Here is a 23,388-nt window from a genome sequence, read left to right as displayed (position 1 = left end):
GAGCTCAGGTTGACCATGGCTCATAATTATATGTAGATATTTTTACAGTGTAATGTCTCGGCTGTGTATTTAAAAATGGGCTTCTTTGTTTTCATTCTCCTGGCTTGTTGCACGAGTGATCTCTGCAAACCAATATCGTTCAGCTGCCCGTCTTGCTCCATCTTTTGGTACCCTTTTGTTGTGCTAGGTACCCTTTGCAAAGAGTAAAAAAACAGTGGTACCGTACGGTTCGCTTTTAGGTACCTTTTGACAGTGGAAGCGGCCATAAAAGCATACCAAACCGAACCGTACTGTACCACTCAGTGGAAACAGACCATAAATGCTGCACATCAAAATACCAAATTTAATAACATATTTTTACTCTAAACCTACTTCATAATTACAGCTGAGTGTTTGTAAAAAACTTCTATAAGCTGATTTCTTTAGTTGTTTAAATAGTTAATCTGAATCAAGGAAAGTAGTTAAATCCTTTGTTTATAATGCAATGCTATGGAGTTTCCTGAGATTCTTAATGTTTGGAGTTTCTTTCTTTGCTCTGGCCTTCGGGGGAGATTTACTACTGACCACACAATCGTGTTTCCCTGACAAGATGTGCATGACAATTGCAGGTATGAACAATCATGCTTCCGATGTAATTTCAATTAAATGCCCAGCCCCTTTTCTCCACAACAGGAAAATAAATACATTCAGTGCATACACTTCTAAAAGAAATAAATATTCATATCAAGAAGATCTATCTACACTGGAAAAAAAAGATCCACTTAATATTTCCACAAGTAATTTTTTAATGACTTCAATTTGTTTAATATGTAATCAAGATTAGTGGTGGGCCATTATCGGCGTTAACGTGCTGTGTTAACGCGAGAATCTTATCGTGTGATAAAGAAAATATCGCCATTAAGCTATTCTCAAAGTTGGGTTGGGAGCTGAGTCTATTCTACGCAAGCTATGATGACTTTCACCTTGATATTTTAGCACGGATATATACCTGACCGGTGAGCCGTTTGACAAAAAAGTGCCCTTCTGAATCAAGTCAGCAGGATGGCTGACTTTAGCTGCAGTTTGGCAGTTTCACTTTAACTCATAAACATTTCATTCATGTCGTTGTGACCAACTGAGGTATTAGACGCAAATAAGGACTGGTGAGAGTGTTATGGAATTTACTAATGCACGCTGATGGAAAAAAAAAAACTTCCGCATTTCGCAATGTGTGTGTGTCTGTATGTAGGTGTGTGTGTGGATCTTGTCGCAAAATATGGCAAAAAGTCCTACATGATGGTAATAGTTTGATTGCAGTGTTTACTTTAATAATGCCACTAATATATGCATACTCCGCACGTCTTAATTCCATTCCTGTTTAGTTCAGTTATGACTTTAGTCATATTAAGGTAATCAAAAATCGTTGTTTTGAGTTTATGTAGGCCTACAGTTCAACTTTTGTGTTTAACTGAATAAACAGGTAGTAAACACAAGTACATCTTATTGAACACAATTTATTTTCATCATCAATTATTATAGTAAAACAGTTTCTCAAGCAGTTTGTGATGCATTTTGGAAACGGGAGACGAGCCCCTAGTCTAATGCGCCACCTGACTTGAGAAACGGGTTTTCAAAGACTTATCATTTGGGTAGCACACATATTCTGAATGCCTTCGGCAGAATTCAAATTAGCCATTTTAATCTAGATTAATCTAGATTAATTCCGAAATTAATCTAGATTAAAAAAAAATTAATCTATGCCAATCTATAATCAAGATATAAATAATCAAGTTTTTTCAACTCAGATTTTATTACTGAAAATTACAAAACAATTAAGTTAAAATAAATTGAATATAAATGAAATTTTTAGGTGTCACAAGTTTAAATTTAATTTAAGATTTCTCTTTTTACTGTCTGTCTGTCTGTCTGTCTGTCCGTCCGTCCGTCTGTCCATCTATTCAGTGCATGTTACTTATAGCATAATAGTCAATTGCATCAACAACAAATTATATGAAATTAACCCGAAAATAAATGAAAGACATTTAGCAAATTATAATTTCGAAACCAGGCATGATCAGACGGTCTATACCAGATGTCGAATTGGACATTCTAGGTTGACACATTCATATTTATTAAATAACGAAGAATCACCTAAATGTAATAACTGCCAGACTGCTCTCACCATCAAACATATTTTGTTGGAATGTAGAAGTTTAAATTCCGTTAGACAGGATTTTTATAAGGAGAGTACTTTGATGGACATTTTTAAAAAGGTACCACCAGGAAGAGTTTTACATTTTTTTTTATCAAAAATAGAACTGAAAAACCATATTTAACTTTGAATATTTTTTTTTGTAAATTTTATCTATTTATATTTTATATATTTGTCTAAGTAATTTATTATTATTTATTTTTATATAATACGAATTTGTTTTTATCATGTAATAGTTTAATGTATATCCATTTGGCCACGAAATAGCCATAAGTTGCTGATGTGCCAATAAATATGTAATAAATAAATATAGCATAATAGTTATATAAATAATCAAATAAAACAAATGCAATTATTAGAAAACAAAGCAGATGTCGAGTCCAGCTTACGTTTAAATGCAAAAATTTTCACATTTTTGTCCAATTAATTGACTTGACCATGTCATGTCATTCAATCATATCTCTACCATTGACGTAAATCTCCAAAGCAGCCTTCAGTCCACTTTTTACTGACAGCTGCTGGCTCCATCACAGTTGGTAATGCTGACTCTTCCTCTGTCACTCGGAAAGAGACTACAAAGAAGGCTATTGCCTGTCTTCATTACATCTACAGCTCTGAGCTATTGACAGGTAAGGTGGTTTAAAGGCCGCTTTGACATGTACAGTACAGTAAGGCAGCTGAGAAGCCCTGCTAAAACATTTATCTTTGTTAGAGCGTGATCACACACTCCAACACAGGATCCGTTTCACCTCCACCACACAGACACACAGAGAGCATCATGTCCATCAGTCAGAGCATTAGCGAACACATTGATCCCGCTGACTCTCCTCCTACTTTCGCTTCTGTTGTTTTCAGCTCGCTTCAGTGTAGAACAGCCCGGTTTATCAAAAGAGAAGAAACTGCAGACCACCTCACATAGTCAGTGCGCACTGTTTATCGACTCGTGCTGAAAATGCACACACAAATGTAAGTTGGTTCATCTTAAAATGGCAATTCTGTTAGGACAACTTGTGATACTTAAATTTCTCTCCATATAGAATGTAATTAACACTTTAATCATGTTCATCATGCTTGAATACAACTAGGGCTGCACAATATATTGTTTCAGCATTGATATTGCAATGTGTGCATCCACAATAGTCAATATATGCAATGTTGAGTTGAGAGCTGAGCAGCTCCAGAGAGTGTTAAAAATGCAGGGTTCCACACAAACGATTTGTGTTGGAACACCTAGAACAGGGATCACCAAACTTGTTCCTGGAGGTCCAGTGTCCTGCAGATTTTTAGCTCCAATCCTAATCAAACACACCTGAACAAGCTAATCAAGGTCTTACTAGGTATACTTGAAACACCCAGGCAGGTGTGTTGAGGCAAGTTGGAGCTAAACCCTGCAGGGCACCGGACTTTTAGGAACAAGATTGGTGACCCCTGACCTAGAAGGTATTAAGTTAACTTATTAGATTTTACAAATTGAAGTGGATTGAACATAAAGCAATTATGTTGTCACAAAAAAAGTAGTTTGAACAGAGTTTAAAATGTTATGATTCGCATGTGTGTTAAGGACTGTGACTTTAATAAGTGGATTTATTTATGCATGAAAACTAAACAAGGGTATGCTTCTAAAAACCATCGTTAACTAACAAACTAACTACATCGTTAGCTAACTAAGGTCGCAAGTTCTGTCGTTACAAACATAGTTTGTTGATTTGGCGTTTCCCAAATCCATCGTTCCAATGAACATTAGCAAACTGCATCGCAATATACGCTTGTAACTACACCTCTAGTGCTGTAGTTAGAAGTGGAGTTCCTGGCTTTGTTCTATTCCCAGTTATCCCCCCTATGCCCTATTTATTTAGAACATTCTAACATTTAAACTTGGGATGATTTAAAAAAAAAAAACATTGTAGTAATCTCTCTTAGGTGTAATTTGCTTTCAGAGTATTTTTACAGTTCAGTTTTGGCAATCTTCATATTGACAATTGACGCTCTCGCTGCGTTTGGTGTGAACGCACAGTAAGGAGTAACTCTTAACAGAAATTAAGATATTTTTATAAGATATTTTGTCAAAGCTGAGAGAATTCTGTTTACTTAAAGCTTGTGAAGAGGTTAAGCTATAAAGTAACACTTGCTACTTGTGTTACACTCTCACAAGTGAGACATGATCACTATAAAAAAAGATTTTATACAATTCAGATAATTCATACAAAAATTCAGAAAAAGAAGCTCAAGTATGCTTTTTTTAGGTGCAAAAAATCTATTTTTGTTGGGACAATGTAAAGTATTTAAGTTAGCATGTTAATGTTTACAAATTTAAGTCGATTGAACATAAAACAATTAAGTTGTTGCAAAAAAACTCAAGAATTGTTTCAGCTCAAATTAGATAAGTTGTTTGAACAAACGGCAAATGTCTTTTTTTTTTTTAGTGCATGGAGGAACCAATGAGGTTCATTCTTGCATGTCACTTGATACACAACCTTAAACAGAAACCAATGAGCTTTGATTTTGCGTGTCAGAAAGGTATGGTTGAACTATGTTTGCTGGTTAGTGTGCATGTGTGAAAAAGCCTGCATTTAAACCATTGATCATATGAGGATTGTGCCTCTTCACAACACTACAGTTACATGAATTCATTTATTTGAGGTGTCAGACTTTTGGGTGAATGATCAGTGGAGGGCCAGGAGTCTCTGATTTGATTAAAATACATGTATGTGTTTTTTTTTTAAAGAAAGAAGTCTTTTCAAGGACATGAGAGTGAATAAATGATGACAGAAGTTTCAATTTGGGGTGAACTAACTGTAAAGCGTAGGGCTTTATGAAATCTGTTTCTGTTGCTTATTTGACATTATACAGCTGATTCTGCCTTTATGACTATATTGTGTGATTCTTCAACACCATAGAAATCACAGACCCTTACCTTTAATGTCACAAATTTGCTAATGAGACCATTAAATAGAGCAGAATATGGAATATTCCTTATTATTTGAGGTTTTTAATGTTTCTGAATTCCAAACTAGCAGCTTAAGAGTGTTTTTATTTTTATTGCACTGTATGTTATTGTTTTTAGTGTGTGTGTGTGTTGAGAGTTTGCTGAGGGATGTTTGTGTATTATGAAAGGTGTGTGTATATGTGTGTGGTGTTAGAAACGGGGTAAACTTGCGTAACACACCTCCCCTCCGCACACACAGGCATAGAGGTGCACCACTGCCCTCATTAGGGCTACTAATAAGGGGAACTGAGAGTGTAAGAGAGAGGAAAAAAATAGTGGGAAAGAAGGGGAAAAAGGTTTTAAATTTTAATAACGCGGGTACGATTTTGTAAATCTTTCCTGACAGAAAACTCCTCATTATTTTCATCTGTCTCTGTCTCCTCTACCTCCTCCACTGATAAATGGGCTTTTCGTAGCTTGAACTCGCTTGCTCTCTCTCTCACTTTCTCTCCCTCTCACACACACACACACACGGTCGTTCATTCTTTGGCGTTGTGCTTTTGAGGTTAGACTTATGTTTTTAATCCAATTGACTCAGTTTAATTTTGTCTGCTGGTTTTGGAAGGAGTTATTTTGGCAGTGCTGTGCACATATCGTGAGTGTCTGCTTGTGTGCTTCATACTGAGAAACTTCTAGTGTGCTTAAAGGAGAGCTTTACCTTTTAGAAGGTCTAAAATTGAAGAGGGGCTCAGATCCACTATACCCTCTGACACCCAAACACCAAAAGAGAAGAGAGATATGATCTGCTTATCCTAAAGTAAAATGAGGGGAACTGTCAATTAGTGCAAATTTAATATGATTTTTTTTGCTATTTATTCATCTTTTTAGTGATTAAAATGAGTGTCGTTATATTTTCGGGAGTTTTTCTAATAAATTTAGCAAGTTTTGAAAGATTTGTAATATTGAGTATTAATACACAATGAAAACATATTTATTTATTTATTTATTTATTTATTTATTTGATAAAATATAAAAAACAGAACAAACTGAGACAAAGTAAATCCAAAAGAACTTTGGCAACATCTCTTTCTCAAGATGCTTCCTACATGCAGAGCTACCTGAAAAACTATGGGCAACTATATTACCAAGTGTTTTAAATGCAAAATGTGGTCATACCAAATGTTGATTTGATTTAATTAATATAAGTTAATTGATAAATAAAATGCACCTATGCATTATTTTCGAAAGTATCTTCATTTTACTGCATTTTTACGCAAGTGGCTAAAACTTTGAACAGTACTATAACTTTGCATGTAGGTTTTTTGAAGCATCCTTGATGTTGCCGTTCTGTTTCTTTATGTAATTCCAGACAGACTGGATGATGCCACTCTGATGGATCAGATCTTCGTCTGGAGCAAAAGCAAATAATGTTTGGAAATATAAATTGATATTTTTAACTGACATGCTACAGACATATATAGAAATAATCTTTAAACCTTTTAGATTTTGGAATACTAGTGGCCTAAGACTTACAGTACTTTATATAATAAAGATAATCTGTTTTTTATCTATTATTTTTTATAAAATTCACATTTCATAAATTACAATTACATACTATTTATGTACTTTTTAATAATTTTTTATGTAATTTTTTTCATTTATTTTGCATGTTTATTTCTGTAAAGCTGCTTTGACAAAATTTGTGTTGCGTAATACACTGTAAAAATACTTGCATTATGACATTTCACACTGTGACAAAATAGTATGTGTACTTTGTTCCTATGAAATTTGTATTCATCAAAAAAAATATGGCATGTTTGCAATTTTTTTTGCAGCTTTATATTTAATAAAAATAATTTGAGATGTACCAGAAACCTAAAAAAAATGGCAAATTAGCTGATAAAAAGTGAAAATGTATTTGTTTTATAATGTTTTTACAGTATTGTAATCAAATAATCATTTTATTGAGCATAAAAATTATGAAATTTTACACTGTGACAAAAATAGCATATTTGTACCGTTCCTATGAAATTTGTAGTCATCAACAAAATCCTAAACAAATGTTAAGGCAAAAATTGGCATGCTTTGCAACTTTTTTAGCTGCCATTATGAAATGTACCAAAAACCCAAAAAATTGCATAATTACTGCTAAAAAGTGAAACATAATTTGTTTGACAATATTTTCACAGTACTGTAATCAAATACTGTTTTAGTGAGCATAAAATATCTATTTAAAATAGTGATGAATAGTGTTATTATTATTATTATTATTATTATTATTATTAAATGACTATAGTTACATTATTTAATATTTTAGCAAATATTAGCTGCTATGTGACTGGATTTGGCTTAGGCGGACACAGAAAATTAAGTTTGACACTGTTTTGAGGTCAGTTGGATCAAGCCAATGCAAGTATGAATTTCTCATTAAAATGCATAAATTAATTTATTCCAGCACAGGGATTTAAACTCAACTCGTTCAATGTAAAGTCTTATTCCCACACCCCTGACCCAAGTAGGTACATTTCAACGTGAGCACATGCAAACAATTTAAAAAGTGTGAGTCCATGAATAGTGAGTCCATATTGAATATTTGACCAGTCTGAATGTTCAGATTTGCACTTCATCCACTAAATTGAAGCAAGTTTTATTTACACCTGGACGTTTTGAACTTCAGCTTCTGTTTCCAGTAGACAGAGATAGAAGATGTGAGTGTGTAAAAGCAGGTTTACTCTCCATGTGCTCTGAGCTGTGACAACACGAGCAGGTCCTCCAGCCTCTGTCATGTGTTTGACAGAGAGGATGGATGCGGTTTGATGGCTCTGCTCTGCTCCGTCTGGACATGTTCAGCTTGGGATAGAACCTCCATCAGACAGGCATCAGAAGATACAACAAGCCTTCCTCTCTGGTTCTGTTATTCCTAAACATTGATGGGTTTCAGCCCAGGTGTGAGACTGAGGGTGGAGGAACACAGATTGAACATAGAGGGGTCTTCGTGTTGTGGTTTACTGTCAGGCAGATTAGAGATATAATAAAAGTTATAATAATAATAATAATGATAATAAATAGAGGAAATAATAATAATAATAGAAATAATAATAATAAATAGAGGAAATAATAATAATAGAAATAATAATAATAATAATAATAATAAATAGAGGAAATAATAATAATAGAAATAATAATAATAATAATAATAATAAATAGAGGAAATAATAATAGAAATAGTAACATCAATAATAGTAATAATAATAACAATAATAATAATAATAATAATAAATAGAGGAAATAATAATAATAGAAATAATAAAATCAATAATAATAATAATAATAATAATAATAATAATAATAATAAATAGAGGAAATAATAATAATAATAATAGAAAAAATAAAATCAATAATAATAATAATAATAATAATATTAATAATAATAATAATAAATAGAGGAAATAATAATAATAATAATAATAGAAATAATAAAATCAATAATAATAATAATAATAATAATAATAATAGTAATAATAATAATAAATAGTGGGAAAATAATAATATAAATGATAACAACATCCATGATAATAATAATAATAATAATAATAATAATATAAATAATAACATCAATAACAATAAAAAATATTATTATTATTATTATTATTATTAATAATAATAATAATAATAATAATAATAATAAAATAGTAATAATAAATATTGAATACCATTAGATCTGCAACATTTCACAAATCAGGATTGTCAGCAAATGCGAGATATGTTTTCAAAAATACTTAATTTAAACGTTAATGCACTAAAAGGTTGTAAATAAAATGTATTTAAACTTTTCTTATGTAGTATTTTATATTTTATATATCAACCTTAAATGTTTTGGAATCAGTAATACTTTTAATACAATTTTAAAAGGTTTACTTAAAGGTGCTGTGTGCTGTATCTAAAGCATAAAAATACCATAGTATGATTGCAGATATTTAATAAACATGCTAAATGAACATTGGTGTTTATCTGAAAAACAATACTGAAGTTAGTTATTTGCTTTGAAAATGTGTTTTCCGTGCAGGAACGCTGTCTTTTTGTTTCTTTTAACCCGCTCACTGCCACTTTAGCAAATTATATTTCAGCACCCCGGGTTGCTTTGGTGGAAAATTACATATTTCATTCATTCAGACTGTCCTCAAAGCATGTCCTCGTGACTGAAATGTAACCTCCAATGGATAGTAGCAGACTCCGAAATGAGACGCAGATTCAGAGTTTCACATGAGGTTATTAATTAGCAAAGAATATAAATATTACGAGCATAAACATTAGGTGAGCAGGTTAAGTTGCAACCCCGTGTCCTAACAACACGCTACGTGTCAAGATACAGTACGCAGTGATAAGCAATTTGGCTGTTTGCACCTGACGAAACACGACAGAAAGCCATTCAGAAGCATATGCTGAATCACTGATATGTTTAGTTCTAAAGTTCAATTTATTTTTACTAAAGTAAAATTTATTTTATTTTCAAGATCTGAGGTGAACTATCTGCTGCTGCATTCAGTAGTATGACAATAAATGTCATGTAAAATGGCATTAAAACTCACATTATTAGCATCTAACACTGAATAAAGCACATTTATTTATATTTTAATTTTATTTCCTTGTAAACTATGTATATTATATGCTTAGACTATGAAGTCAATCAATAAAAAATAATTGGATTATTTAAAAAACAACAACTTAACCATTAACTAAAAACTCAATGAAAACAGAATCACCTAAATTTCCTCTCATTTTCTTTGCAATGTCCCATCCAGTGTTGGGCAATAAGATGTTACTAGTAATGAATTACTGTAACGGTATTGTGTATGTTGTATATTGTTGCTAGTTTTCATACTCAAGCTGTGAAGGAACATGTTTAAGGATTAAGTACAACTTTTATGACACTGAAGTAACTTTAGTTTTAGCTTTTTGAATTTCTGAATAAATTATTCAGCTGGTTTATCACCTTTTTGTGCAGCTGCTCTGACTTAAATTAGGAAATTACTTTTAAGTTAAGTTTGTTTTGTGTTTTAGTTGTGAGAATGCAAATGAATTAAAACTGGGTAGTTGATAGCACTTAAGTGATGTTATAAGGACATTATTGGGAGCATTAAAAATGTTCTTTGGAAAAGTAACAAAAAAATTACTTTTAACTGTAATGCATTACTTTTTGGTGTAAGTAATCGAGTAACTCGTTGAATGAAGTAACTACTAACTGGAACTAGTTACTATTTTTTCATTAACTAGCACAACACTGGTCACAACATTCACTTTTTGTAAAGTTGCTTTGGTAAATATATACAGGGTGGGCCAATAATATGGATATGGATACACCTCAATAAAATGGGAATAATTGGTAATATAAACAGCCTGTTTGTGGCACATTAGTATATGTGAGGGGGCTTGTAAATTACTCATGAAAGAATAAAGTTATGTTAAAACCAAGCACACTATTGTTTTTTCTTGTGAAATTCCCAATAAGTTTATTAAGGTGTATCCATATAATTGGCCCACCCTGTGTGTGTGTGTGTATATATATATATATATATATATATATATATATATATATATATATATATATATATATATATATATATATATATATATATACACACACACATACATGTAAACTGAAATTAAATTGATTGAATTTGGAGTTCTAGAAATGATTCATATTGCTGCTTCTAAATAGTATTTTAATAATTAATTCTATTCATTATGCTATATAGTTAAATAACTTATGACTATTACATCAAAGCCAGTTCATAATTGCGCTTTATTAAATTACTTTGGCTCTCAAAACATGTAAAAACTAGAATCAGTGCTTTATAAGACATGTGGTGTGTTTGTTTGTGAGCAGATCATTTAGTAAGCCTCGGTTGCATCATCATTAGCCTCTCATGTCAGGAGAAATACAGACTGATTCTGAAAGAGGTGCAAAAGGCTGCAAATAAGTCTGTTTTGGTGCTTCTGTTCTTTTGAGATCCATTGGCGGATATTTTTAGGGGAGTTTGAAAGGGACTGCCAACGGGGAAGATTTTAAAGTTTACAGACAAAAGTTCCCTCTCCATCAATGAGAATCTGAGCTCTCATATACGCCACAGGATGAATTACTTCCCCAAACACGTTCCTCAAATTATAACGGATATCTGTGAATAGAGACTCATATGCTTTCCAGTGACGTTTTCAGCAGAGTTGAAAAAAAATCTCAGTTCTGGACTCTGCATTTCAGTACGTTTAAAGTGTAATGCCGAGTTTACATTGCAAGATGGATCGGCGACAGGGGTTTTCACACAGCATGACATTACAATAGGAGAATCGCAGACAACTTTGTCACGCTAAACAAATTACAGTACGTTTCACAACCAAACGCACGCAAGAATTGACATGACAACAACATGAGGTCACGTAGTATATCTTTTGTTAATAACTACATACTGAGAAAGAAGCCTTTAGTGGGGTAGAAAATGTGCTTGCACTTCACACAGCATGATATTTAGCTCCAGATATTTAGCATGCCAAATATCTCATGGGTGTCGGCGACTCGTAGGCGATTCTCTTGGATCGTGTGTTTGTTAGTTCACACTGTGTGATTGTTACTCACGTGAACAAGCACCGATTTGCCTGTGATTTCAGGCAATTGTCTGCGATTTCTCAAAACCTGTCGGTGAGTCAAAATTGGGGACAAAATCATGCAATATGAACTCAGTAAAAGTGTGTAAATACAGCATTAACAGGCCAGAAAAGCTGAAGACAGAGCAAAGATGTGCCAATATAAAACAAACTTCGACCTTCGTTTGTCTTGTGCTTCTGCAATTATGTGATTTTATTTATTTTTTCTTAAACAAAGAATCAAAAAAGTGCGTCCCAATTTATTTAAGTGGCCTTAATTATGTGTACCTGCATTTAAATTAATAATTTAGTACCAAGCAGTTATTATGTCCATACATATACAGTTGAAGTCAGAATTATTACCCCTCCTGTACATTTTTCACCAATTTCTGCATTTTTTTTCCAACAGGTTTCTATGTATAATAGTTTTAAGAACTAATTTCTAATAACTGATTTCTTTTATCTTTGCCATAATGACAGTACATAATATTTTACTTGATATTTTTCAAGACACTAGTATTCAGTTTAAAATGCAATTTAAATAGGCTCACATGGAGTCCGCGCGCGCGCAGAAATCTGCAGATTTCCACAGATTTTCAGCCCATTGAGTTTTTTTTATTTTGTTCTGTGTAAATGTTTGTTTATAAATTTATAATTATTCAGTTTTTTTTATTAATTTCAGTAATATTACTGACTAATATGAAAACATTCATATGATTTATTTACAATACAGGTTGTAAAGTAATCATTTCTGTCTTTTAGTAGATATATGGTAGATGTATTATATGAGAGTCTTCTTTGTTTACTAAATAATTTGATCTAATAGGATTTGCATTGTAAACTTTAAATAAAAGTTGAAAATGTATATATTTTTTATTTAGCATATTAAGTTTTTAGTTACGATTTAAAATTATTCCGCATAAATCCGCAGTTTTTTTTACAATATTCTGAGCAGAAATAGCAAAAAATGATTCTGTCTCGCCCTACTTATGGTTAAATATGTAAACTAGGCAAGTTAGGGTAATTAGGCAAGTCATTAACGATGGTTTGTTCTGTAGCAAATGCAAAATAAATATTGCTTAAGGGGGCTAATAATATTGACCTTAAAATGGCTTTCGAAAAATTTAAAATTGCTTTTATTCTAGCCAAAATAAAACAAATAAGACTTTCTTCAGAAAAAAAAATATTACAGGACATACTGTGAGAAATTCCTTACTCTGTTAAACATCGTTCGGGAAATATTTGAAAGAAAAATAATTCACAGGAGGGCTAATAATTTTGACTTCAACTGTATTTTACGTTGCACTTCTGTTTTAAAATTGGTCTGCATGTAATTACATCTGTAATTAATTTCATTTATTCCATTTATAAATGCACTCGTGACTCATCTCTTACACCTTAACCCACCCTTAAACTTACCCATATCAACAAACCTGTTTCTAACTCTGTATTCCACCTTAAGACCACCGTAAGTGTTGTGCAACACAATATGAAGACAGTAAATAAACTGTACTCATTTTTTGATGTACACAGTAGTTAAAGCCACTTAATTTAAAGTTGGACCAAGCATTGTAAAAATCTGCAGTTGGTGTTTTTAGTTGTGCTGGTGTTATAGTGAAGAAAATGTGTCTGCAGTGTGTGATGATTGGCTCTCTCCATTGGTGTGTGTGTGCCTGTGGATGCGGGGCCGCCCGGGGCCTCTCCGCCCAGCCTCAAGGGCCTGTCAGAACAGCCTCACCAAAGCCAGATTAATCTACATTACTGCTAACAGTTCAGCCTGGCCCCTCAACACACACGCGCACACACACACACGCACACACACACACGCTGTGCACTTCAGTCTCAAATCTACAGCTGAGCTTGGGAAATTAAGGTTTGTACAAGTTGATTTATGAGTTAAAAAGTCAGTCCGTGAACTCTTGTGTAAAGGTTCAACGTAGTAATTGGCTTTCCTGCTTAAAGCTTTTTTACTGTGGTAAAAATTGCTGTGGAAATTAGCTTTGTTTGGTTTAAAAATCCCATTTTAAATATCAATTCATTTAAACAAAATGATGAATTCATTAAACTATTTTAATCAATTATTAAATTATTAAATTAAATTTAATTATTAAATTACTTAATTTTATTAAATTAAGAGTATTTATTTACTTCAATTACATTTAGCAAACAATATTTATGATTTTATATATTTATCAAATTTCTTTACAAATTAGATTTTTTATTAATTTTATTAAATTAGTTTTAATTGAAGCATTATTTTAAAAAATGTTCAATGATGTATTCAGTATTATGATTTCATTAACATATTGTTTTAATCATCAATCATTTAATCAATGTTTTTAATAAAATTTTAAATACATTTTTGTTTGATTGATTTGATTGGTTGGTTTGTCGGTTGGTCGGTCGGTCGCTCAGTCGGTTGGTTGGTTGGTCGGTTGGTTGGATAGTTGGTTGGTCGGTTGATGGTCGGTCGGTCGGTCCGCCGGTCGATCGATCGATCGGTTGATTGGTCCGCCGGTCGATCGATCAATCGGTTGATTGGTTGGTCGGTCGGTTGGATGGTCGGTTGGTCGGTTGGTTGGTTGGTTGGTTGGATGGTTGGTTGGTTGGTTAGTGGGTCGGTCGGTCGGTTGGTTGAGTGGTTGGTTGGTCGGTCGGTCGATCGGTCGGTTGGTTGGTTGGTCGGTTGGTTGGTTAGATGGTCGGTTGGTTGAATGGTCGGTTGGTCAATTGGTTGGATGGTTGGTTGGTTGGTCGGTTGGTTGGATTGTCGGTTGGCCAGTTGGTTGGTTGGTTGGTTGGTTGGTTGGTTGGTTGGTCGGTTGGTTGGTTGGTTTGTTGGTCGGTCGGCTGGTTGGTTGGTCGGTTTGTTGGTTGGTTGGTTGGATGATCGGTTGGTCGGTTGGTTGGATGTTCGGTTGGTTGGATGGTTGGTGGTCATTTGGTTGGATGGTCGGTTGGTTGGTTGATTGATTGATTGATTTATAATTCTTTTAAATATATTTTGTACAGCTATGTTTTTATACATTTTTATAGCTTTATTTTGCTTAGGTTGGTGGCTACAATATTACTTTTATTAATACAGCATTTTAACTGTATTAATAAAATAGTTTTCTAATACAGTATTTTTGAAGTGTTTTTCTCTAAACCTTTCCAGAGATAACGTAGTATTCCCTTGCAGTAAGTCCAGGTATCCTAGTTGAAAAAAACTTTATAAAATGATTGTTTGCACAATTGTGATTTACTCTCTCAGGTGGTAAATATTACCATCTGTAAAAGACAATTAGTTGACTTCACAGAAAAAAAAATGTATAAACTCTTTCTTTTAAAGTGATTAGATTACTTTAAAAGAGTAAGGTTATTGTCTTAAAATGATTTCATTAACTACACTGAAAAAATAAAAAAAAACAAATTAATTTGAACATTTTTGTTTAAATTAAGCGCACATAAATTGTTTGCCACCACTTACCTAAAAAAAATTTTGTAAATCTTTTTTTTAGTTTACTTTGAAAAAAATCTTTGTACATAATTGTAAAAAAAAGTAAAAGTTCCAAGTTACAATTAGTTTACTCACTTTTTTTAAACTAAATTCAGGTGGTTGCTTTCAACGCAGCAGGTTTGAAACTTGGAACTGACCCTGAATTCTCATCGCCTCTGAATCCAGAAGCTGTTCTTTTTACATAGCGACTCCCCAGCTCTGGATTGGACACCAGGCCGGCATAATTCATAATTGGGAGTGCATGCTTGGCGGAGGACATTAATCAGAGCATGCTTAGCAAGGCCAGATCTCCCACATGTCTCTTTAAGTACCATTCATTATTTATATTGGCTACACAGACACACACACTCACTCACACACGAACAAACACACTCATAAACAAACTGTAAGCAAGAGTACAGACTGTTCGTGATATTCAGAGATGTGCTGCTTCCCAAAGGGACAGGAAGTAATCGTGGGAGAGCGACGAATGGGAATTCATGTCTCTTTATAAAGAATGTGTGATGCAGGATGGTACGACTGATTGTGAGCTTACAGCTACAGTATTTTATGTCAAGATAATGTCAGTATTCCACTTTCTGTTAAACCATGTGAAAAGTTTTGGTGAAAAGTTTCAAAAATAAAAGAGCTATTTCAATCAACAACAACAAAATTTTTCCCTCTCAGGTCATTACAAACCTGGATGTGTTTTTTATTTATTTATTTTTATTTTCTGTCTTAAGATGTTTTGATGAATGTATGTTACTAAACAGTACTGACTAAATTAACTGACTTATAGTTAAAAATACACTGGTTATCAGCATTCTTCAGTAAATAACATTTTATGCATTTTAAATATACCCTACCCGACAAAAGTCTTGTTGCCTGTCCAAGTTTTAGGAACAGCAAATAATAACTTGACTTGTAGTTGCTCATTTGGTATCAGAAGTGGCTAATATGGAAGGTAAAGGTCTGTAGATTAGGCTTATCATACCAAAATCAAATATGATCATTGCCTTGATTTTTAATTATTTAATTAGGACAGTAAGGTCTGACTTTGCTTAGACAAAAGTCTTGTCACTTAACAGCAAAAATGTACAGTATAGAATATAAATTCATGGTGCAGTGGAAAAAGAATTAACATTGTGTATGACTCCCATGAGCTTGGAGGACTGCATCCATACATCTCTGCAATGACTCGAATAACTTATTAATAAAGTCATCTGGAATGGCAAAGAAAGCGTTCTTGCAGGACTCCCAGAGTTCATCAATATTCTTTGGATTTATCTTCAATGCCTTCTTCATCTTACCCCAGACATGCTCAATAATGTTCATGTCTGGTGACTGGGCTGGCCAATCCTGGAGCACCTTGTCCTTCTTTGGTTTCAGGAACTTTGATGTAGAGGCTGAAGTATGAGAAGGAGCACTATCCTGCTGAAGAATTTGCCCTCTCCTGTGGTTTGTAATGTAATGGGCAGCACAAATGTCTTGATACCTCAGGCTTTTGATGTTGCCATCCACACCCCATACTGAATGTAGCCCCATATCATGATTTTTCCTTCACCAAACTTGACTGATTTCTGTCAGAATCTTTAGTCCATGCGGGTTCCAATAGGTCTTCTGATTCATCAGAAAAATCTACCTTCTGCCACTTTTTCAAATGATCAACTAGAAGTCAAGTTATTATTTGTTGCTCTTCCATCTGGGAACTAAGACTTTTGTCAGGTTAAGGGAACTCAAAGCATTAAAGGAAACTGATTGCCTTAAACCATTTAAGTTTAAAAATGTATGTTTATGAGTTTATTGAGAACTTCATTTGAGTCCAGGAAATATGAAATAAGAGTAAAATGTCATTTTAAATGACAAAATTAATTAATTTCGGTTTCAGTTGATAAAACTCAATTAAAAAGCATTTAAGTGGGTAATTTATACATATAGTATAACTCTAAGTGCTAGTTAAGGATAAACTTTCTTGCATGGAGGTAATCGCCAAAGAGACTTTTACTTTGTAGTGTAAACAGCCATTGCCCTTTAAGTAAAGCAATACGTATTCTTAATGATCTTAAGCCAATTATCAGCATAACCACAGGCTCTTGTAAAATTGTAAATAGCAAAACATTAAACACTAAAAAATCGTCCTCTTTATAGCTTGAGCAAAAGCCCTATTTCAGAGTATAGACATATATATGAATACTAGTCAGTTTTGAGTAGCAGCATTGAGGTGTGTGTATTTTGCTTTCTTTACTGTACATCTCTCTTTCACTCACTGTGTGTGTGTGTGTGTGTTGGATGTGCTGCTCGACTGCAGTGGTGATGAATGGGTGTGTGAGAGTTATTCATCTCCTGCTTATAGCAGTGGTCAGTGGTCCTGCTCTCTCCACATGTCAGCACATGGGATAATTCTGTCATTTATCAGGAATGACACAGGAGACAGAATCTCGCCCCGAGAGATCATCTCAGGGTCTCACCCCTACTTCTCCTGCTCGCACCCTCACTGTACACATCCAAACAGCCACTTTGGACCACTTTGCCACTTTTTTTGGCTCCTTTTCTCGATTCTGAGTTGACAAAATGTAGATTTCCTGCAGAGAAACTTCTGCTGTATGGAATGGTGGGACGAGTGTCCTTTCTTCCTGCTATGGTCGGCCAGTGGGTAAGACAAGGTTCCAGACTCATCTGCCGAATTGCTGAACACTTGTTTTCTTCCTAATAAAGCACTGGCGTTGTTGGCTGTCGCTTGCTCCCATTTGTTTTTTCTGATAATTTTTTCCACTTCTAGTCTTAGTTTCTTTGAAAGCATTTTTTGTCTATAGATTTAAGTACTCTATTAATTGTATTGTTTGATTTAGTTTTTTTTATCCTCTTATGTTTAAATAAGAAAATTTTCATTGCAACCAAACCAGCTGTTTATGTCCTCCCTTAAGTTGTCATGCTTTTTGAGCAGAGTTGTAACAAATATGGGGGCTCGTCCGGGATCTGAACCCAATATATTAAATGGAGATGAGTAATTGAGTAATTGATGGTTATGATTGAGTGTAAGTGTACATGTATTCATAATAATTATTTTCAGCAGGTATGGAGTTGTACCAAACAAATACAGTGTTGTTTTAACCACTGCATGTCTGTAGTATTGTAGTTTGTAGTGTAGTTTTGATTTCATCTGAACAAAATTGTATTCATTCCTAAATACCATGGCCAGTCCACACAAATAAAACATCACTAAACATTATATAGCACATTCTGGTTTCAGTCATCAGAAGATGCTTTTTGTTTTGTTGCTTTTGATTAGTAAAATGTCCAAGTGAACCAAGACATGACTTCTAAACTCTTTAAAACCATTAGCTTTTTGTTCAAAAGTTTGGGGTCAGTCAGATGGATACTTAATTTTACTTTAAAGACGTTTTGAATTTTACATACCATTTCTATTTTAATTTCTTTTCACTAAAAGAGTTCTGAAAAATGCGTCATGTTTTTTAACACAATAATAAAATGTTTGTAATAATATTCAGATATAAAATAGTTATTTGTTATTATTATTTTTTTATAATTTCACAGCTTTAGGATAGACTGTATTTGTAATCAAATAAATGCAGTCTTTGTGAGCTTTAAGGATTTCTTTTTAAAACAACAAGATTGAAACAGTCTTACCAACTTTCATCACTTGAACACTATATTATATGTAATGTACAAAGCTTTTAGTTTTGAGAGTTTCTGAGAAAGATAAATGTGTGCACAGTTAGTTTTCAAAGATTGTCAAATGTCATAAATATCATTGTCAAAATACCAATATTGACTAAAAACTCTTGTGTGTCAAACAATGCAGCCTCTGTGAGCATAAGAGAGCATACCAACCCCACAAATGTAAACATTAGCATTATATATAATCTGAAACAAAAAAACGACAAGTTTGATTTCCAATATTGTCAAATATCCAACATTTGGTGCGGAAAAAAAACATTTAATATCTGAATTTGCGACTGCTATTTCAAACTTTGTGAATGACTGAGCAAGTCCTGCAGGCACAGAATGACTTTACTGTGTGGTCATGTGATATTAAGAGAGTAAGTTTAACTGAAAAATCATCACTAAATATGTGAACTTTATTAGCCGCAGGAAAGCCACAAGCCACACTTTTTACTTTGTTGGGGGGGAAAATAAGCACTCTAAACCCATGTCAGCAGACAGATGGAGAAGAAAAAGGCTAAGTTGTCACACAGTGTGACTTGTTTTGCCACGATAGTGTGTTTTGGTTTTTAAAGAGACAGATCTGCCTGAAATGAAATGTGTTTAGCGAGTTCAGTGGGAAAAGTAAATTGATTTTTTAATGCAAAATGTACTTATTCAGTTGCATTCAAGATTGTTGTCTTTATTTGCCAGGTACTGTAGTTTTATAGTATTCAATAAGCAATGAAATATAGATCTGGCCTACTTCATAGACTGTGAATTGAAAGTGATAAATTATATATATATATTTTTTTCCTTTCAGTATAGAGATGAACATATATTAATCCATTTTATTTTACACACTAATCATTTTTTTCTCTTTGAATATAAATACATAAATACAGAAGTGAAATATGTTTATTAAAAATGTTATTTTATTTGTCATATATTATATAGTATACAACAAGCAGTAAAATGGCCTATTCCACAGAAAAAAAAGTCATACAAAAGCATACGTATTTCTTTAAATATGTGACCCTTGAACCCCCCCAACCCCCCCCCCCCCCCCCCCCCACCCCCCCGGCCAATGTTTTTTTATTTAATATTTGATTAGTACTATGCAGAGCTAATTTAATTTGATTTGAATTCACTTTGGAAATTTTGTACCAACAAACTACATACATCAATAATTGGGTCTCACCCTTGCTTCTCCTGCTTGCACCCTCACTGTACACGTCCACAGAGCCACATTTGATGACCACTTTTTTTTTTTCTTTTTTTTGGCTGTTTCTTGGTTCTGAGTTGACAAAATGTAGATTTTCTGCAGAGAAACTGCTATATGGAATGGTGGGACGAGCCTCCATTCTTCTTGCTGTGGCTGGCCAGTTAGTAGGACTGGGAGACTCATCCACCGAATTGCTTAGCACATGTTTTTTCCCCTATTAAGCTCTGGCGATGTTTGAATGGCACTTTCTCCCATTTGTTTTATTCTGAATTTGTTTTTTTCATTTAGTTTGGTTGAAAGCTAATTTTTATTTATATCTAATATTTTAGTCTCGAGTACTCAATTAATTCAATTGTTATATATCTTATGTTTAAATAAGTACAGTTTGATTACAACCAAGCCAACTGTTTATGTCCGCCCTCACTTTGTCATGACCTTTCAGCCAAGTCGTGACAAATATTAGGGCTCGTCCGGAAACTGAACTCGGAAATGTGTTAGGCAAGTTCAGTAAAAAAAGTAAATAATTTTTTGTCACAAAATGTACTTATTCAGTTGCATTCAAGATTGTTGTCTTTATTTGTCAGGTACTGTAGTTATGTACAGTAGTATTCAGTAAGCAGTGCAATATAGATCTGGCCTACTCTATAGACTGTGAATTGAAAGTGAATAATTATACTTTACTATACTACTATTACTATTATATTATATACTATTACTATAATTTACTATGACCTTTTATGTGAAGCTGCTTTCACACAATCGACATTGTAAAAGCGCTATACAAATAAAGGTGAATTGAATTGAGTACTTTTTTTTCTTTTATTATAGAAATTAATGTATATTAATTCAATTTATTGTGCACAATAATTTTAAAAATAAATGCATAAATTGAAATATCAATATCAATATGAATTGAAATATGTTTATCGATTTTTTTTTTTTTTTTTTTTTTTTTTTTTGTATTTATCATTTATTATATAGTGTACAACAAGCAGTAAAATGACATAGAGAAAAAAGTGCAAAAAAGTCATACAAAAACATACTTTTTTCTTTAAATTTGCGACCCTGGAGCCCCCAAGAAACTTAATTTTTAATTAGTAATGTGCAATGCTAAAAACTTAATTTGGACTCAATTTGGATCTTAATTTTCTCAGTATCTTTAACTATATTTTGTACCAACAAAACCCATGCATCAATGAAAAAAACGATTTATTGTTGGTCTGTAGATAAACCCTTATGACTAATTTTGTGGTGCAGGGTCACACATCTACAATCATTTTTTTGTGTGTATATATATATATATATATATATAAATTGCTATATTATTATATTATGCTATTTTGTGTGCTTTATTAACATTCTAATTATAATTAAAAATCTCTCTTTTTTCTCTCCTCTCCTTCTGTCTCCTCACTTACAGGATCATTCAGAACCGCATCCTGGTCTTCATCCTGGGCGCCATCATCCTCCTCACCATCGTCTTGGCCATCTATTTTAATTTGCGAGGGCACTGATCTCCACTGACTGGCCCTATGCGTGCATGTGTGAGTGTGTATGAGCGTGTGTGTGTAAGATTAATAGTGACAAAAGTGTTGGGCTGAAGTAATTAGGACAAATTGTTCACATGAATCATTCCTGGTGGGCAGTGACAGGGGGCCTCTGTTTGCTGCTGTCGAGCGGAGCGGGACGGGGACCGCACCTTCCCTCTCTCCCCTTGCATTTATGCTGCCTCCATTACTTTTAAAACTCACCGACCCATAGAGATACCTGGCACAGACGTATGGACTCGAGGACCATGATGAGAACTTCAGATGGTTGAAGAACAGGAAGATAAACATCAATGTATGTCATAACCTGCAGTTTTTTTAAGCTACTAGCATAATCTTGTCTATTGGGTACATGTAGAGTACAGTAAGTGTTCATTTTGTCAATGAAAATGACTTGACGCAAACAGGTCTACATGACTGAATGCACACACTCAGATCTGCTCATCTAATAAACGGACAGTCTAGATTATAACAAAAATAATAACAATTAATATGTTTTGGACTACATTTTAGTCTCGTCTTTTTTCGTCAACATTAATGTGCTTTTGATTCATTAGATATTCATAATCATATTATTAGATATTCATTAGATGCACATTCATAGTTTTCACTAACATTACTACTGTACCATTGAAGACCTGTCAAGCTCAAGGAAGAATTTTTTGCCGCTATTTTTGTTGACAAAATTAACAGTTTATTCTAAAACAAATCTTAGGCTACTAGTGTTTCATTAGCAAACAATTATTTTAAGTGAGTTATTTAATATCTTGTTGTGTGGTGTATCAGTAGGAAATATCAGTTTCTATTTTAAAACATTTTGTTAACATTTTTAGGTGTTTTTCACCTTTATTGGATAAGATAGTTATTAATTCTAATTATCCAGTGAGATGTTTGTATGCACAAGCAGTCTGAAAGCAACCAGTGCTGAAGACCTCCTCCCATTATCATCCAGTCCACATGAAAAGTCATGAAGAATCATAAAAAATGAGAATAAATCCAGAAAAACTTTGGCAACATCTCTAAGACATTTTAAGAAACTTGCGTGCAGAGCTAGTTAAAAAGCTATGCACATGTCTACCTACGACAACATTTAAATGCATACACCAAATGTGGATTTGTTTTAGTTAATTGAACTTAATTGATAAATAGATTGTATTTATAAATCTGTATACAGTAATGTAGGGTAACACTTTATAATAACTACAAACTATGAATCATTTACTAAGCATTAGCATCTAGTGAATTTATTATTTGTTAAGCATTAACTCTATATTAATAAACGTTATTAAGCAGTTTATAACTGAAGCTACAAATGCTGTATTCTTGACTTACAAACACATTTATAATGTGCTTAATAATTGTACTTTCATACTTTGTTAATGATTTTTTTTGCATTACTAAATGAAGTATTGCATTATTTACAAACCATTTGTGTTTAAGAGTAGTTGGAGGTTTTTAACAGTTAGTAAATGATTAATAATCTATTGAAATCAATGTGTATATATCGTATTATTCAGGCATATAGTAATGGTTACTATTTATGTTACTAAATGCTTTATTAACTCAACTTCATGCAGTTTTGTGACCTAATCTAAAGTGAGGACTGTTTATGCTTTAGAAATCCCTTATAAATGACAGTTAAAGGCTCAGTATCAAATGAACAACACATTTTTGCAATCCAATCTAAAAAGTAAAATTAGTTCATGCATTGCCAAATAA

At 33.1% G+C, this 23,388-nt stretch overlaps 1 protein-coding gene across 1 annotated transcript in view; it reads left to right on the top strand.

Moving 5' to 3' along the window:
• The window catches only part of vti1a (vesicle transport through interaction with t-SNAREs 1A), a 251,266-nt gene extending 228,341 nt beyond the window's left edge, over positions 1-22,925 (top strand). The window contains exon 8 of the mRNA XM_056470051.1: positions 21,543-22,925. Coding sequence (XP_056326026.1) covers positions 21,543-21,636 — 94 coding nt within the window. The 3' untranslated portion in view covers positions 21,637-22,925. The remainder of the gene's footprint in view (positions 1-21,542) is intronic.
• Positions 22,926-23,388: the final 463 nt, after the last annotated feature.

This window comes from Danio aesculapii, chromosome 12 (genome assembly GCF_903798145.1).
Source record: "Danio aesculapii chromosome 12, fDanAes4.1, whole genome shotgun sequence".
In the NCBI taxonomy this organism is placed as follows: domain Eukaryota; kingdom Metazoa; phylum Chordata; class Actinopteri; order Cypriniformes; family Danionidae; genus Danio; species Danio aesculapii.
Note: the sequence above shows the minus strand (reverse complement) of the source record. Positions and strands in the feature narration are given on the sequence as shown.